The 19,727-nt window shown below is 39.8% G+C and overlaps 1 protein-coding gene across 3 annotated transcripts in view; it reads right to left on the bottom strand.

Moving 5' to 3' along the window:
* LOC114148310 (mannosyl-oligosaccharide 1,2-alpha-mannosidase IB) overlaps positions 1-19,727 on the bottom strand; it is a 158,239-nt gene that overhangs the window by 86,391 nt on the left and 52,121 nt on the right. For all 3 annotated transcript variants that reach the window (XM_028023502.1, XM_028023501.1, XM_028023503.1), the window contains exon 5: positions 1,054-1,172. In XM_028023502.1, the coding sequence (XP_027879303.1) occupies positions 1,054-1,172 (119 nt within the window). The remainder of the gene's footprint in view (positions 1-1,053; positions 1,173-19,727) is intronic.

Genomic DNA, 19,727 nt, shown 5'->3' on the forward strand with positions numbered 1-19,727 from the left:
TTCCAAAAGGAAATTTAATTGAATTTAATAAATAAATAAATAAAAAAGAAACACATGAAAGTATATGCTTTTCATGGGAAAAAAATGGGAAAAGGTGTGAGATTTGTAAGTACTCTTAAAAAAGACTGCATGACAGAAGGAGAAGATAAAAAAGACACGCATGTAGGAACAAGACAGACCATAGGGCAGATGTACAAAGAACACAATGCAAAGAAGGACTGCTGTTTTTAGAGGGGGGGAAAACTGACAGTGGAACAGATGGAGAATAAATAGACGAGACAGACATAACAGATGAGGAGGGAAAAGAAATAAAAAAATCAAACTGTTAACGTTTAGTGTTACTGAGAAGGAGAAACGGCAGGCAGAGTGAACATTACACTAAAAAAAAAAGAGAGAAAATTCCAACGGAGAAAAGCAACCATAAAAGGTAAAAGAAAGTTATAAAAGAGAAACATAAAAAAGGAGACATCTGGTAACAAAAGGAGGACTGGAGCAGGAAAATAAATCAGATGAGCTGCAGAGAGGATGGACAAATCCTCAAAATTTAGCAGACCTTCAATACTGATTTAAAGCCTAATCAAAAATAAATATGACTAAGATTTCTCTTAATGATGAAGCAGCCCAAAGTGACGTGCCTTGTTGTTTCAGTTCTTCCATGACAACATGACATGTCATTGAAACGATTCTACCCTAACTGGGGCAGATTACCTCAGAGGTGACGGTGGGATGTTGACAAGGGAGAGAAGCGAGGTTTCATTCATCACAGCCTGGCAACATCTACATATTAGCAGGTAATTGCACAAAATGGCGTGTTGCAAACCCAACAAATTAGCATGAGTTAAAGTCAATCAGGCACGGCTCCATCACAGCCAGCAGGTGACTGAACAGATTGGCAAAACGAAAGGAGAAGCTTGGGATTTCATTTCTTTGGCAAAAATCTTCTGTAACAAGCGCAGTCTACGGCTGAATATGGTGTCCCAAAAAAGGAAGTCCCCAATTTAATAAAAACTCCTAAAATAATTTTGCAGAGTAAAAAGGAAGGTTGTTGCTCACCACACTGAAGTCCAGATTCTGCTCGATCCACTCCTGGCCGTCCTTGAACTCTTCGTGTAGACCCATGATGTACAGGGTGTCCAAGGCGTCCACGATGGTTGCCCCGAGCTGGGAATTACCTGGATAAAACACACCCCGACGTCAGATTCACCTGTACAGTCACACAACCGGGTAGACGGAAAACATGGACCCCTAATGCCAGGGGTGGAAATTGGCATCTGCCACTGGTCAAATGTGAGTATGTCATGATGCAATAAAAAAAAGTCTATTGAAAATATCTATCGACTGGGACATTCCCATCGATTGATTTTACTGATGGACTTTGGGCTAATCCATTTCATCTGACTGGATTAAGTGGATTAATCCAGGTGGTGGGGCAGGCCCAGAAAAGTTACAAGAACATACGCTAAAAAAAATAGAGACACATATTCACTAAATACCATCTGGGGAAGTTGTACCCAAGATCTGGAAATGCTCAATATAGGAAATGATTACCAGACTTATTTTTAAGCAGCTACTTTGATGAAGAGCGCCTTTTTACATGGATAAATGGTCTTAATATGGGCATAATTAAGGTCTTGTGTAAATAGTGTATTCTATAAAACAGTGAGAAGACATGTCTAGCAAAGTTTCTTTGACATGCACTTTCATTTCAAGATGAGAACTGTGACACCGACTCCCTCCCCCAAGATAAAGAGAGCGGTGAAAGAACATATCAATTTTTGAACGTGGGTACTTCTCCTCTTTGTAGGCTGTTGAGTTTTATTTTAACTTTTGAAACAAGAAATAGAAGCCAAAAAGTAAAGAAAAAAAAGTTTGGGAATGTTAGAGTTCTGTAACTTCTTAAAATGTGATGTTAGTAATTATTAAAAGACAATATTATGAGTCTTCCAAGCACATAGTGTCATTTTTTGGCACAATCAAGTAACTAGGTTATCTTAAGTTGTTATAAAAATGCTAAGTATATCAATTATGACGAAAGAAATTTGACTTTGTTATATAACGCCTTGAAATTGGGCCTCTGTCTCTTCAAGAAGCTCCTGCCCTTTCTGAAACTCCGCCTTCAGGAAGTCATCACATCACAGCCCCTCTATCAACCCTTCAACATTTTTACTAATGCTGCTCAGATTTTACATAATACTGCCTCTTTAAAATGAACTTATTGCACTATACCTCTGTTGAGGTGTCCATGCGGTGTTGTGTTAAGTTACATCGGTGAGGTACACTTCTTGTCAAATCGTTTTTCAAAGAGTTAAGAATAAATTACATGTCTTATATAATTTGACTGTGTTGATGGGGTTTGTAATCAAGGGAAATGTTTTACACACACAAAAAAAGAAAAACAGTTAAAAGTTTGAGTGACAAAAATGTTCTATCCCTGCCTATTACAAATTATAACACTGGCTCAGATCATCATCTTTTTCTTTTGCCTTTCATCCCATTCCCGGGTGTGGGCCGCCAAAGTTAGTAATCCAGAGATATCTTTTCCTGGTCCAATCTTTATAGTAGATCCCAGGTGTAGCCTATCTTATTGACGTCTGCCTCGAGGTTTATAGACGGCCTCTCTTTTGCTTGCCGTGGAGGTTCTGTCTAAGAGTCTGTTTGCTGTTGGTGGTTGGCGGATCGCAAAGTTTGTCCTACCCAATGTAGAGAATCCTACTGAGACGGCTGATCCGGAAATGTCTGGGTTTGTCTATTTGAGGCTTTGCTTGTCCTCCAGATTTCAGCCCCATACAGCGGTGCTGAATTCACATTGGAGTTGAAGAGCTGGATCTTGGTGGTCAGGGTCAGCTCTCTGGATGCCCAGATATTCTTGAGCTGGACAAAGGTGACTCCTGGTTTGCTGGACGTCTTGACATCTGCTGGTGTACCACCTGGCTGGATGATAAGGAAAGACTGTACTTCCTCCAGAGGACTACTATTTACAGTGATTGGGTTGATGCAATTGGAGTTGATCAGAAGGATTTTGGTTTTCTTCTTGTGAATGATGAGTCCAACCTGTGCCGATACGGCTCCCGGAACACCAGTCTCAGATACTTGTGTGATAGAAACGTAGCAAGAATGATCCTGTCAGATCAGCATTTGTTACACTTCAATGGTAAAAGCCAAAGGAATTGCCCTTTACGTCCCTCCATCTTTTCCTTTCGGCTACTGTATGCAACACTAGATTTCCTGAAGCTGTCCACCATCCCTTCTTATCCATGACTCCATTCAGAGCCAGTGCCCAGAGCTTCATGCAGCCGCTGCAGCATTATCGTCGTCATGGAGCAAAGCCTCTAAATCTCTAAATATACACTGCAGTCAGGCAGGCGGCGATAATGGCAGGATGTCCTGGCTGTCTTCTTGACGGATTGGCTTTGGCTGCTAATGGAGCAGAGACCCCTCTTCTGTGGCGCACAACCCGACTCAGTTTCCCTCCACTCTGTAGGTTTCACCTGCAGCTATGCTTCAAAATCAGAACCGTGACAAAGATATGGAGTTAGAGGACTTTGGCTTTAAGTAAAAGGAGTGCGGCAGGGCTTGTAAAACCTTTTGTTCTCTCCACAAACCTGGCTTTCATGGAAAAGTGGAAGGAAGATGACCACCTTTCCCACATTGAACTTTTTAAATGAAAGCCCAGTGGGAATCTGTGGCAAGACCTAAAAACAGATGTTCACAGTACCCGGGTTCAAACTATTTTGTGGAGAAGAATGGGCGAAAACGTGATCTCTGGATACACAGAGCCAGTGAAGACAGAGTGGAATGGAGAGGTCTGATTTTCATACACCTCAACTGTGTGACATGGAATCTAAAAAAATGCATAATGTATTCATTTTTAAATACTTTGTTTTATTACATGAAATAAGTTTTTGATCCAATAGAAAAATAGAAGTTACTTGATACAGAAACTTTTGTTTACAATTGAAGAGGTGAGACATTTCCTGTATTTCTTGACCAGATTTGGACACACTGCATCAGAGATTTTGGTCCAATCCAGATCGTCTCTAGATCTTTCAGGTGTTAGGGACATTACTGGGTTCCCACCAAAGATTTTTTGTTGGGTACAGATCTGGACTCCCTCTACGCCACTCCAGGACATTGAGGTGATTCTTATCGAGTCACTCCTTAAGTTTCCAGGTTTTGTGTTACGAGTCAATTTAATGCTGGAAGACAAAGTAATGACCCACCTTCAAAGGTTTGTTGACGGAAGGAGGTTGTTGCCCAAAATACCACCATACATGACCGAATCCATCCTCTACTCATTTTCTAGAAAACGTTGTACGGGAATTATTTCTATTGCTAAAATTGTTTGAAATGAACATCTATTGTATATGCCAAGCATTTCGATTAGATTTTAAAAATGGCAATGTGCTGTGTAACCTTGAGAAATCCTGCAAACTTAGTTTCTTCCAACAACCTTATGATCGCACGTAAAACAGGAATTCCTCTTTCCGTCTCCTTTCTGCTCCGTCACTCACTCTGTCTTCCCATAAGCCCCTCCTCCTCCTACCTAACCATCTGTTTGTTCTCATTCATCAACGTCAGGCTGTGTTTCCTCTAATCTTCCTTTGATCGCTCCATCCATACTCTCCTCTTACCATCTGTACGCACGTTATCCACACATTTCACACTCTCGAGCACTCGGCTCTCGCCAACACTTCTCTTTTGTCGCGGTGTTATCCGCCGTACTCTCCTCCCCTTCGCCCTAAACGCGGCCTTATCTCGCGTTGCGGTGCTTCTCTGCCCATGTTCACAGCTGCTGCTTTCCAAAAACGTCAGGTGCCCAAAGCCGTTGGTGCAACACGGTCTGCATCACATGACGCTGGAGCAGAACTAATCAGAAGGCGCTTTAGGGAAGCCAGGATGTGCTTATGTGGAACTAATTGGCCAAAATGAGGTGTATTTATTTGGGAAGCGATCACATCAACCTCATCCAACACAGACAATCCAAACATAAACCCCCACTACCGTAAAAACACACTGTTGTCCTTTAACAGCCTTCACTCCTTTTCCTTTGGCTATATTTGCACGTCACACCGTCTCACTAACTAAAACTGAACACTAACTCAATTCATTAGTCCCCCCCCCCCCCCCCCCCCTTCGTTCCATCTATCACAATTTCACCTGCCTCTCTCTCCATTATCTCCCTCCCACTCTCTCTGTCTCCACCACTCTCTGGGCCCTGATGCCAGTTTCATTAGACAACAGGCTTCGGAGCTCTCTGGTGTGAATTCACACAGGGTTGAGAAGCATCAGAGAATTATTCAGGCCCCGTTCTGCCCGTCTGTTAAACCAGGGACGACAGCTGAATGGAAAGCAGAGACAAAGACCGTGATGGATGTGTCTGTGTGTTGCACGGGTGTGTTTGTGTGCTGTGAACAGAGGAAGCATGGAATATGAACCCCTTCGCATGTAGCTGCAAGAGAGAAAAGTTTATTCTCTTCTCACCGTCATCTGCACTCAAACTGTTCTATCTACACAGTGTTACTTTCTCAGATCTATTATATCACTGTTACATCCCACAACATAGCCCAGTTTTATAGCCTTATACAAATAAAAATCAACAAAGTTGATTTGTTTTATAATTCTTTGGAAAGAAACAAACAAGGAAGGAATGAAAAGGGAAGGAAGGAAAGACAGAGAACATAAGAGGAGAAGGAAAGTAGAACAAAAGGAAGGGAAGACGGACAGGAGAAAAGGAGAGGAATGACAGACAAAAGGAAAGATCAGAAGAAAGAAAAGTCAAGAAGGAGGAAAGGAAGAAAAGTAGAACAAAAGGAGGGAAACAAGGTGAAACAAAGAGGAGGAAGATAAGGATGGAAGGAAAAAGGAAATAAAGGGTAGTAGAACAAAAGGAATGAAAGGAGGACAAAGGAAAGCAAAGGTGGAAGAAAGAAAGGACAGTAAAACAAAACGAGGGAAATGTAAAGAAAAGGAGGGAGATAATATGGGCAGAAAGAAGGAACGGGAAGTCGAACAAAAGGACTGAAAGGAAGACAAGAGAAAGAAAAATGACAGAAAAAGAAGGAAGGATGGACAAAATAAAGATATTAAAGTAGAACAAAAGAAAGACGGGAAGAAAAGAAAGACGGAAGTAAGGACGGCCACAATAGGGAAAGGAAAACATGAGAAAGGACGCAAAGAAGGATGGACAGAAGAAAAGAGAAGGAGGAAGAGAGGTGGAGGAAGAAAACATGGAGAAAAGGGATTGAGGAAGGAAGGTCTTCATATTTGTTCTCGTCTTTTCCAGTACTAAAACCAGATTCCAGACTTTTCCCAGACAGAACCAGAACCCGGTCAGAGTGACATGTCATTCATTTACATCCACTGAACAAGCTCGGCTGTAAACTTCAGTGTCACCCAGCCTGTGTTTCTACATGTCAGCTTTTCCTGCAGAGTGAACTGACGCTGGTGTTGTTGGCACACATCACTCTGTACCTGGAAGGAAACAAAACAACTAGCTACTGGAATTTCTAATAAAACCTCCCTTTAAAAAAGCACTTTTCACTTATAAACATATTTTCTCCCGCTCATTCATTTAGCATTAATGCTAATCTTTTAGCCCCTGCTAAGCTAGCAGTAAATGGCAGCATTTTACAGTCAGAAACTACAGCGACACCTTAAGCCTGTTTTCCTAATAAGCCAAGCTTCCTGTGAGCGCCGCTAAGTTTTCTCTCCAGGCCGATCCAGGCCTGTGTCTATGACTGATAACCTGCTACCAATTTATTTAGTGGCACGGTTCAACATGTGCTGGCTTCTGCTTTGATCCTCAGAGGGTCACCGGTTTGGCCGGGCCTTCGGCTCAACACCAGCTCCCTGGCTCCGGGCCCGGACACGGCCGGTGTGGACCGGAGCCAAACTCAGAGCTGTCAGCGCTGATTTAACAGTAAAAGTCTTCTGATGGCGTTCCTTGAGGTGCGTGACGAAAATGAAACTAATAACTTTGAAGGAAACGGAGACAGCCCGGGCACAGGATGAATAAAGAGTCAAAACATAAAGGCCCCGTCGCACATTAGTTCTGAATCCTAAGGCAGAATTAAAAGGGACTATTATACAATGTGTGAAATTAAATGTGAAAGCAAAATGCCAGAACCAGTGCCAAATGTGGCATTACGCTGATCACAAACAGGAACTAATTAGAGCAGCTGATGCAGAGTAATGGTCTCCAACAGTTATAAGCGCCTTAACTTCCTTGTTTAGCACTTGAAGACATCCAAGATTTATGATTATGTGCGTATGAAAATGGGTTTTGTAATGTAGCGGCGTTTGAATCTTGATCTCGTCACGTCAGTTCATTTTCAAACCAGGGCTTCCTGCCTACTTTACTTTAAAAATCCACACTTTTCAAGACTTAATACATTCACAGGCCTTTCCAACATGGTGTAGGAACAATGTTAAAGGATTTTCTTAAATCACAAATATTTGGAAGAAAAACGCAAGACAAGCTGAAGCAAAAACCTCTAAAAATCCTTGAGATAAAACACACTTGTGATGGGGAAAATTAAAATTTGATACATCACTGATTTTTAAAGTTCACCTCACTTCAACTTCAAAAAAATCATTTTGTATTATTTTTTAAATACCATTTTCTCACTGACCTGTTAACTCCTCTTTAAGAAGCCAATCCGACCTCTGAAATTGTTAAAAAAAAAGTTTCTGCATCAAATAACTTCCATCTTTCTACTAAATAAAATACTTTTTCCAAAATATTTTAAAAAGTGTGATTTTCCGTATTTGTAAAAAGTCAGTTTAATCATTAAAAATTACACACCTCTCCATTCGTTATAAGTGGAAAAAGATTAAATGAACAAAAAACTCTTCGTAATTTATCAAAAATTTATTTTCCCCACTACAGTCTGAAGCAAGCTGAAAGTGACTAACCGCATGTAGCGGTCCAGGCTGCACAGTGTATTACAAATATATTATTACTCTATTAGTGTAATTAGTATGATTGCAAACAACCGCTTGGATGCAATAACTGCTGGCTGTTCCAAGTGTCACGAGTTCACACCCTGTACACTGCCAATGTCATACCCAGCCTGGTGGAAGGAGCAGCAGATGCTCACGTCTGACACGGATTACAGTAGCCAAGATGCCAAAGGTCAGAGATGGGAGCAGAAATGAGAAGGAGCAGAGTGAGGAAAAAGTGCATTTATTGCAACTGACATCCTGATCGCAACATCTACCAGCTACATACTATGGGTCAGGGGTGGGCAATCCTGGTCCTCGAGGGCCGGTGTCCTGCAACTCTTGGATGTCTCCCTGATCCAACACACTTGAATCCAACAGCTGAATCACCTCCTAAGTGCAGTCAAGTTCTCCAGAGTCCTGCTAATGACATTAGACATAAATTTACGAGTCATTATTTGACTCAGGTGTGTTGAAGTAGAGATACCTCTAAAAGTTGCAGGAGACCGGCCCTCGGGGCCTGGAGTTGCCCACCCCTGAGCTACATACAATGGTATCAGTTATCTGTGAATCAAATTTAAGACTTTTAAAGACCTTTTTTAATGTAATCTTGAAAGAAATTTAGGATTGAATAAACTAAATACAAGGGACATTTGACTGGGTTACAATCAAGTGAAGCAAAAACTGATATTTCTGGGGTCTATTTGTGGCTCTTGGCAGCAGTTTTGTGTTTTTTTCCACTGCTTATGGTGCCTAGCAGCATATGGATTGGCGACAGAGGACAGCCAGTGGTGAAAATGAACGTCAGGCAGCCAACTGGCAAGAAAGTTCTACTTTATATGACAGATGCAAAAACGTTAGCTAGCTGGTTTGATAGCAACAGCATTTTAGCGTCCAATAGCAGTAGCCTCAACTAGTCAAACAATACAATCAAGATATCTGCGTGCAACTCAAACCTTTGCCTGACTGAAAAGTCCTGTCAGGAAAAAAACAAACTACATATGGTCATCCTGATGGCATAATTGCCCAAGTCCCATTTTAAATAGGACCTAGGCAGAACTTTACAAAAACACCAGGACTTTATGTTATTACTTATCTTTAATTTCATCAACAACAAAAAAAACAACACAATGATATCAGCAGAGTTTATAAAATCTGTGCTCAACACAAAATAGACAGTTACATTCATTCATTCTTTCATTTTGAAGAAATCTCTTCACCTGCCACAGTAGCAGGGCTGCAGGACTTGAGGCAAAAGTTTACTGCAATACTGTTAGTGAAAACGATGTGGATTATAAATCAACACAAATGTTTCTGACTCTTTACGTTCTGTTACATAATGTCACCACTGCACTCAATTGGGTTTAGCATCTCATAAAGAAAAACACCTGCTGTGGAAATTAACTGTACATATAGAATATACAGATCTGCAAAATGTGAATGCATTACACTTGAAACAGCAGCTGTGTGTGACTGCAATAATCCACCCGCTGATACTGAGATGATGAAGCCAACGTGAGATATGGTGCATCCGAAGCTGATGGATAACAGAAATGAGCACTGAGCACAACTTTTATCCCTAAAACAATAAAACCTCGGCCTCCCTTTTCTACTGTTTGGGAGAGTTTTTGGATGACCCCGCTGCCCTGCACAGCAGGCAAATCCTCAAACTTCCTGCTGTCTAATTTGGCCACTGCAGGCCTACTAAAAGTTTAATCTGCAAGCAGGCGGTAAGGCAGCACCGCTCAGGGAAACAGGAGGAACTTAGAGTAAGAGGAAACTAACCCCCAAGTCTCTAAAGATTGACAAGTATGACAGCGCCTCTTCTTCATGAGGACCCTGAGGAAGAACCACCTGTCCTCAGAGATCCTCACGAACTTCTACCCCTGCACCATTGAGAGCATCCTCACCAACGGTATTACAGCTTGGTACAGGAACTGCTCTGTCTCCGACCGGCAGGCGCTGCAGAGGGTGGTGAAAACTGCCCAGTATATCGCCGGGGCACCGCTCCCTGCCATCAAGGACATCTACAGGAAGCGGTATTTGAAAAGGGCCGGGAAAATCACAAAGGACTCCACTCACCCAGCACACACACTCTTTTCCCTCCTGCCCTCTGGGAGGCGTTACAGAAGCCTACGGACCAGAACCACCGGGCACCGGAACAGCTTCTTTCCCACAGCTGTCACGCTTTTGAACGCCTCCTGACATAAAACATAAACTATAAGGACTGTACTCCCCTATCCTCTCATACAACAATAACACATGGACTATCCTCACACACACACATCACGGACTGTTTTCTTCACACACACATACAACCTGTAAATTTTATCTGCCATTATTTATCTATAATCCATTCCCTAACATTCTTCTATACCCTGTATAATCTGTGCATATAGCTCCCATATTTATATTTATACACAATATCTATATCTCTTTGCTATAACCCCTTATAGTCCATACATACATAGTCTTGTACATCTGTAAATAAATATTTATATCTCGTAGAGCACTTCTGGATAGATGCAAACTACATCTCGTTGCTTGTACTTGTGACAGTGCAATGACAATAAAGTTGAATTCTATTCTATTCTATAAATGTACTTTTTTGTAATACCAAGTTATTCGTATATTAAGCTGAAAATAGACAATTTAGACATAAATCACGAATATGCAACTATAATAAATAAATTCTGAACATGTCAGAATTTGACAAAAATGCAGTGCAGAGGAAATTGGTGGTCATTTATCGCCATAAATTTCTTATAAGAATTTTGATTAATCATTGTCACAATAAACGTAAATTTATATTATGAATTTAAAACAAAAAAAAAAAAAACGTACCTGTGTTGAGATTGTTACTTTTACTATTTTTTCCCACTGTTTGTTCAGTAGGAGTATCAATAAAGAGCAACACATTTGAAAATATGATTAGGTGATAATCATATTTATGGTTATCACCTAATCATACTACTCTGGGTGACTGGTGACCTAAAGAAGTGCATTTCAAATGGGAATGTTTTTTCAAAAGCTGTATTTGTGTTTGTGGGGCTATAATTGCTCTGCCATGCAGTCGCAGTCATACCGTTACCTAAAAAAGTAATAAGAGTTCTCATTGTTAATTTTATCGTCATCACAATAGCACCGCAAAATATTGTGATAAAACCTCAAGTCCATATTCCTATAAATAAGAATGGATTTACAGTAGATTATTTCTTTCGAGGTCATAAATTTGGACCTTGAAAGAAGGTCGCTAAATCGCTAACTTAATATGATTTTGCTATCGTTTTAAGTCAAGGTGTTGTTTTCTTCAATAAATAATCCTTAAAGTAATACAATACTAGAGCTGGATCACAGGGCTGAAAAATGTATCACAATTTGAGCAATTCATACAAGTTGATATAATTATTGATTTGTTTTTTTCTTTGTTTGTTTTAAATATTTAAAACACAACCAAACTGGTGATGTGACATTTTCTGTTTTAACCAATTTTCACTTCACGTTGTTTTTTATTTTTAAGAAGTTATGAGGCACGCTGGCAAAACCTGAAACTGCTGCTGCGCAAGTTAGTCAACTGGTTGTTGCTAGGTAACCAAAGAGCGGGAAAACCCGAGAGGTTTAGTGGCTGAAGACTTTTCCTCTGCCTACATTCCCCAGAATGCTGAGCGGTTCCTGAAACAGACTCAAGTGAAATTATTGAAAATTGTATTAGACATATTATCTATTGATATTAATCACATGTCTATTTTAATACATATTGTTATTGATTTATTGTCCGGACATTAGTATTACTGAATTAAACTTAAGTGAATTTCCTTTTCCACAGTTATCCAGAACTGGAAAATGCCAAATGCAAAACTCTGCCAAGTTCCTCAGACTGCAGAAACTCTTCTAATAAAAGGAATTTTCTAGTATATAACATAAAAAATAGGAGAAATATCAAAGATAAACTGTGAGGAGTCTAAATCTCCAACTTGCGCTCCACTTTAAGCCATCAGTATTTTTGCTGGACAGCTCCAGCCGGATGGCGGCGGAAACTGAGAAGGAAGGAGCTTAATGAGAGGCAAGCTGCGCTCGTCTCTTGTGTTCTCCCCTGAAACTATGATCTCTGCTTCCCAGCGTCGCCCCTTTTCTCCCTCGCCTACACAGGAAGCCTCTTTGCTGCCTCCGGCTGTCATTATGAAGTGATCATTAGTCAAACCTTCATTCTCTTCCAACCCTCCTACTGCCACGGCGATTAAGACATCAGCTGTGTCAGTGTGTTGTCATTTTTACACGAGCGTGTTCTCGTTTTATTTAGTAGACTCTAACTAACGTAATTATACTATTAACTGCAAATGTGCTTTTCATAATGGCAGATTAAATCTGGAGGCGGATGCGTACCTCATGAACCGGCAGGTAGTAAACATGAGGCAAAAGTACAACTTTCTAAAGGAACATAGGAAAACATATTAGTCAGGGATAAAAAGAAAAAAACAATGGCTGGTATGTTTATAATAATATGTAGAACTGAGTTATATCTGGATTTAGAAATCAGGAGGGAATAATCTTTAATACAATGAAATACACATACTGGTGTTCCCCCCATTAAACTGGCAGAGTATCTCTATTAATAAGCTGTATTGTAGCAAACAGCATGCAGCAGCACAGGCCAGCCATGAGGCAAACAACTGGACAAAGAGCCAAGACCACGCAGCAGGGGGTAATTAAGGTTCAAATGCAAAGCTTAGGGCAAATTGGCCAGCATGGGCAAAGCTGTGTGTGAATTATTTACTAGATAATCTTGTGGTGATAACTAGAACAGCCAAAACAAAAATGGAAACGGCTGAGACCGGAGCAGCGTCTGCATCACAACGCATGAGGCCCTGATCCCTTCCTCCTTCCCACCATCGCTTGTGAACAAAGCGGTGATACAGTTAAACTTCTCAAGTTATGGTCGAGATTTGACCTGGAGAGGGAAGGTTCACATTTCCAGAAGGGAACTATGGGAGACCGCTGCCCGAAACTCCACGTTCCATGTTTACACAGCATCGCCAATACACCTCGGGTCAACTGTAGTTGTCATGCCAGGCCACTAGTTGGCGGTGTGATTTTTAGCATGTCAACGAACGCGCATGCACTTTTGACTCTTAGCTTCCACAATATTGCAAACAGTAATCCATCTCCATCTCCCTTTAACAAAGTGCTCATGTAACACATACATATATTCCTTATCAAGAAAACTGAACAGATTAAGTAGCACTACACACCACAGCAGGGCTGTTGTAAATGAATATTTTAGCAATTGAGTAATCTATTGATTATTCTTACGATTAATCGAGTAATTGGATTTAAAAAATGATATAAAATTAAAATTTTTAAATTTAATTATTTAATTTTTTTTAAATAAAAATATTGGTAAATCTGGCACAACATTAGTGTTACTATCGGATATCAATATCAGTCCAGTTTTTCAATTTTGAGCTTCCCTAACAGTTACTTTTTTGTAGTTTAGAAAAGTAACCTGTAACAACAATATCTCACTTTCTAAGTTTACCTGAAGAAAAGTTATACAAAGACCTGAAATTATATTTCATTTAATAATAATTTAGAGGCAGGCTCACAAATACGCTTATAAAAAATTTCTATGTTCCAGCTTTTAGTTTATGTATTCATCTTCAGTGAGTTTAATAGATGAACTCTCACCTTGTCCCATACCTGTCAAGCTTTGGGTGAGAGTATGGGAAATGTCGCCCAGAGTTGGGGGGCTTGGAGTGGTGGAGGTGGGGGGCAGGCGAGCGAACGAACAAAAGTAGGACGGGGTGGAGAGGAGGAAATAGATTATGGGACAGACGAACTTAAGTCCAGGGACAGGTAGAGCAGGGGACGAAAATAAGAACCGGGGGAGCAATACGGGATATTTACGGCACCTTCGTTCGTCACACTCAGAAACTCATCTACCAGCCATGTACCAAAACAAAGATTTCCGTCACCCTTTTGTTGAAAGCGGGATGATATGAAATTTATTGTGCGGTTCGTCCGCAAAGTTACACTTACACTGTAAACATCAACTACTCAGCCACCCGCAGTGTTCAGTCTATCTGCTCACCTGTATAAATACTCCTGCAGTGCTCTTCCTGCCGTTCGCTCTGAACCAGCAGCTCCCAGAGGAGAAAGGCTGCCGTACTCCAGGCATCGCGCCAGTCATTTTAAGGATGTTTATTGGTCCCCCAAAAACGATGAAAACCTGGGCATTATCATCAATCAATGAAATCCCCACAGGCCGAACTTGAAAATTGGACGTTGTGCCGCTAACACTTAGCTTTCGTCAACAACTCAGAGACAGAAGTGAGAGCTTCGTGCAACTCAAATAATGTCCCGGCTGGAACACGGTGCGCTAAATAATAAAACATAAATTTATGAAGCTTCGACACAGGTAAATTTTCCTCGAGGAAATTTAATAATCTAAGTGCTCGAATCATTCGAGGAATCGTTTCAGCCATACACCACAGTATCCACCATTGTTTTTGTTTTTATCTGCCCGTGGATGTGTAGAATAAACCCCACAGAGGTGTGTTCTGCACTGGCGGAGCACTTCACATCTTTGCAGAGGGTGATGCAGAAAAGTTTCACTCAGACCTGTTTTCATGTCGACTCCTGACATTATGATCTGGCTCTAAGGACATGGAATGTCATTAAGTCCAATCAATCGCGCAACCATTCTCTCCCAAAGAATGAACCCCCCAAAAAATCTTTAAAAAACAAGAAATCCAGGAAATAGATGACTCACACTCCGGCATTTGCCTTGACAATGTAGTGGAGAAACTATCCAAGTACAAAAATGTGCCAACAACTGAATTCATAGATGAGTTCAGATTTACCTACAACTAACCAGGAATGAAATTTGACAGTTTGGCTGGCAGTAGAATAAAACTAACCTTTATCTTCACTAACAACTATACCTGCCTGAATCCTTAACTGGGGCACAATGTGAAACCTGTGGGCAGCGGGGGACATGCTATTGGCTGGCATACGCAAAGAAGCCAGTATAGAAGATGTATATAGTTTCTTTGAAGTCGATTTTCTGTATTCACAAGAGTGGAGATAAGAAGACTGTATATGTTGGTTTACGCAGTAGTGCCAAGATTGTCACTTTATGTATGAATGCATTCTAGGCTACATTTAGTGTGTGAACAATTATTAAATAGGCAGCTTTCAGAGGGATTCCATATTTTAGCTATTTGTGGGCGGCAGTATTCCCTAATCCCTGCCGTAGTTGATACGTCAACCGTATCGTCAACACACATGGATTGTGGAGTACAGTTATCTTTAAGTCATCTACTAAATCAAGAAGTTAATCCTTCTAACTCCTTGCTTTAGTACAAGGCGTTACTAACGCAGATCTACAAACAAGAACTAAAACTAGTGTTTTGATGTCCCTCCCATCTCCACATATTCCTAGACATTTGAGGAACATACTATTAAGCTGCTCTGAAGAGGCTCACAAAAAGTGAAATACAAATTTTAAGCAATAAAACAAGGAAAATAAATTTAAAATGCACAGAGTTGTCTTTTCACCTCACCGTGTGTAAATTAAACCAGAGTTCAGGCATGATATGTTTTCAATTCAGAGGAAATTAATTTTTTTTTTTACAGTACAAGCAAATGAAATAAAATACATGATTTATTCTTAACTCTATGAAAACCGTACATATGTACATTACAAACTAATTTAGCATAAAGCATAGATACTTTAACAGAGGTGTAGAGCAATAAGCTCACTTGAAGTAATTACTAACAGCAAATTTAACTACACAACCCAAACATTCTTGCAATCATTTCCTGTGTTGAACATTTCCACATTTTGGCTACAACTCCCCCAGATAGTATTTACTGAAGATGCGTGGAGTCATTTTTAACATTTTTATATGGTATCAATAGCTGTTTTCTAACTGTTCTATTTGTTGTTCCTTACTGATTACGTTTCCTGTTGAAATTCACAAATTCTAATTACTAAAAACATCTCAAATCGTGATCATTGTTAATTCCACGGGCCATCATCATTCCTGTGTTATCTCCATACCTGTCAAGTCTCTTTTTTTTCCAGGAAACTACTGTATTTTACCTAGTATATTTTATATCCTCCCAATCTTCCCTCCCCACTCACGTTCTCTCCCTCCCCGCCTTTACAGTAGCAATGCCCTCTGTGACGTTACTGTGTGGTAATTAACATATCGGTTAGTTTGACACATTTTTCTGAATGGGCTCACGCGAATTTTAGCTTTAGTTGTTGTAGTTTTTCGGACCCGTCCCGTATCTGCTCACTTTTCTCAGACTCCGGTTAGGTGAAATGGCGCTATGTATAACCTCGGTAGAGAGGGGCGGAGGACTGAGGGATTTAATTGGATAAGCCCAATGTTCGTCAATGAAATCAACCAATGGGCTGTCGCAGTCAATAAAAATTATATTATATATATTTTTTCTGTTAAATTATGACAGAATAGGTCCGTCCCATAAACAGTATGTGCATCAGTCTGTAGTCCAGTCAACCTCTCCTACCCTGGACAGAAGTTCGAACTAAATGCAGGTTTTTTTCTCTGTTCAAATTGTCAATCCGCCACGGTAGAGGGTGCATTGCTCCTGCTTCTGTGCTGCTGGTGCAACAGCAGCAGCAAGTTTACATGCCACTTCATACTTTTACCCGCATTCGGCCAGCGGCGGGTGCTAATTTCCACCCCTGCTTCAACTACCAAAGCAATCTCGTAATGAATGAGGCAGCCGTCATGAATAATAACTTAAACTACTCCAGGTACTGAGCTGACAAGGAAGTCAGGTGTCCAGAAACGCATCCCAGTTTGCATCATCTCCAACCCGTCCACTTCTTACACGCCGGAGGCGCTCAGAGACGCATCAGTTACAGTGAGCCTGTTACACTACTGGTGGGAGAAAGCCAGGAGTCTGAGATGTGCAACAGTCACCAGCAGCAAGTGTAGATTAAAGTCAACAGGCAGCAAGCTGTCTGCAAATCCAATAAAGCAACAACAAAAACAAAAAATAGATGTTGGGTAAAGTATGGAGGACACGTATCCGGTTTACCAGAGAATTCCCACATGTTTTACGAGACAAGGTTAGATCCACTTCAATAAGGTCTGCAGAAGTCAAAATGAATTCTAAAGAAATAAAACAACTTGAAAGATAAGAAAGAGCCACATCCTGTAAACCCACAAGATCAAGCTCAAGATGCTGTAGAATCCAAAAGCCAGAAAAATGCATTGGGATTTAAGCTGGTTGTGATAAGCAATTAATCAATTAATTGCGTCATAAATTAAAAAATAATTTCCATTCTGATGAATATTTGAAGAGCAATTTTCAGGGCAGATGTCAGTCCATTTCATTCATGGTTCTGATTGTGTGCAGGGTTTTTGTTGTCTTTTCTATTTATTGTTTTTTGGTTGTTGTGTTTAATTTTGGACGCTTAAAATGTTTTTCAGTTTCAGTGCAGAGAGTTCTAATAAACAAAATTAAAGTTTATTAGTCTTTGAGACGGTATCAAAACAACGTTATGGTTTATCGGAACAATAAACCATATTATCGGAACATCATTTCCGATGTTCATCCTCCAGTAAAGTTTGTTAATGTGGCAGGCCAAGATGTACTTGCGCTACTATGCCATGTTCATTATGTTACTCCAAAATGGTCTCAAAACAATATTATTCGAATATAATTAACTGGGACAGTTTATCGTCCAGCAAAATTTTAATTGTGACATGTCTATTGGGATTGTCTATTTAAAATCTTTAATCTTATAGGGCAAACACAAATGCTAATTACATATCAATTAAATCAGGATATTTGAAAGTATAATTCCATGTGAATGTTGTGTATGAATAGTTGCACCATTTTCTGTTAGAAGAGTATTTTTGTTTGCTTGGCTCCGACTGTAAACGCCGTCCATCCCTACTCATACGCCTTTTGAGGGTTACTGCGACTGTCTTAGCCCGTTTTATACTATACTTCCTCTACAAGAGCATGAGTCATCTTTGCTTGAACCATGTAGCCCCAAGATAAAGCCACTGTTAGTATCTCTGCTCAATATCTGCACTCTGTATTCTCCGCAGAGCAGCGGAGGAAAGAGAAAACAAATCAGGACCAGGCAGTGAACTCAAGGTTATCTGAGCCCAGGGTTGCAATGAGATCTAAAGCCCTCTTGTTACCATCCTGGCCTCTCCTTTTCTCTCTGGACAGATAAAGGCTAAACAGCCAGGCCAGCGGTGAACCCGCTGCACATTTTTCTTCATAATACCTGCATTGAGGCGGTTTGTAAAGCTCGAGTCATGGAGGAAGACTGGTTGCCCATTGGCAGGAAATGTTTTTCTGTAAAAGTAAATAATAATAATGATAATATAAATAAATAACTATGTCTGACCAGATCTTAAAGGGAACAGAAGCTCTCTTGGAATACTGAGTTTGATTCCAGAGCAACACGAGTTGAGTTTGTTTACCATTTAAAGACACTGGTTATTATTTTCCTTGTCGATACAGAGCTTCAATTTTCTTAACTCTGACCCGTCATTTTAAATTACTTTCATTTACAAAGCTATAATAAATACGAGAAAATCCCAATGCAGAATATTGTTGATAGAGGAAGAACTCCTTAATAAAAAAATGACACATCACTGATCCGATGTTGATATCTGTATTGGTCCTGATATCGACAGAAATTCTAGATTGGGTATCGGTGACAATGTGCTTGATACATAAGGGCAGATCTATTCAGTCTAATGTCATGCTGCTTCATTTATTTTACATTATAGTTGGAATTTCTAATTCCACTTTCTAAGTCATTTACAAGAAGGTTTGTCACAGTTTGTTTTTGTCAGTTTCAGTTTCTTTATCATTTATTTTAGATTGGCTGTTATTCTCCAAATTGGACTGGCTGAATAATTTACTTTGTTTTTACATGTTTGAACAAACTTGTGATGCTATTGGTGTATTTAGGTGTGCTGTACTGGTGCAGAGTTATCACATACATTAATAATTCAGGCCATTTATGTATGTTTAAAAATATATTTATATATATTTCTTCTTAGGATTTATGTTTTATGTAAAAAAAAAGAAAAGAAAAGAAAAAACGTAAACTAGAAAAAGGTTTTCAACAATATGTTGTAACACATCGCACAAAAAGTGTGCACAATGATAGGTTTCAAAACAATCTTTGACCCGTTATTTTAACAGAGAAATTGCAAAATTAACTTGAAAAAAACTTTTATATTTAAACGAATTCTATGTTGCAAAACAAATTGCACTAAAAATCCACAAAAGGACAAAAATAGGTTTAAAAAAAATATTTGCCCTGTTATTTTTCTTAGGGTTTAAGTTTCTAGATAGAAAATTTTGACATTATATTGGGAAAAAAACCTTGCAACACGTTTCGATATTCAATCTAATTCTATGTTGCAACACATATTTAAATGAGTTTTACAAAATGCGTTTCACAAATAGTGGAGTTAACTGCCGCTCTGTCAGAATTAGTCATTACTGCCGTTGCATCTAATATGTATCCCTCTGTCTCGTCGTTCTACTATTTCAAACCCAATCACACACACCCAATCAATACGGCCACTATCTGACAGCAGGCAGGTCATTGCTCATCAGTATTTGAAGTGTGTTCTGCAACGAGTGTAACGCTTTACTCATTGCCCTCTGCCTTCGCGACCCAACCTGTGAGTAATTACCAGCAAATCTCCCCATCAGCAGCAAGTATGGAAAAAAAAAAAAAAAATCTTATAGACACATTAGGAAAGAAA

Source organism: Xiphophorus couchianus, chromosome 7 (genome assembly GCF_001444195.1).
Source record: "Xiphophorus couchianus chromosome 7, X_couchianus-1.0, whole genome shotgun sequence".
NCBI lineage: Eukaryota > Metazoa > Chordata > Actinopteri > Cyprinodontiformes > Poeciliidae > Xiphophorus > Xiphophorus couchianus.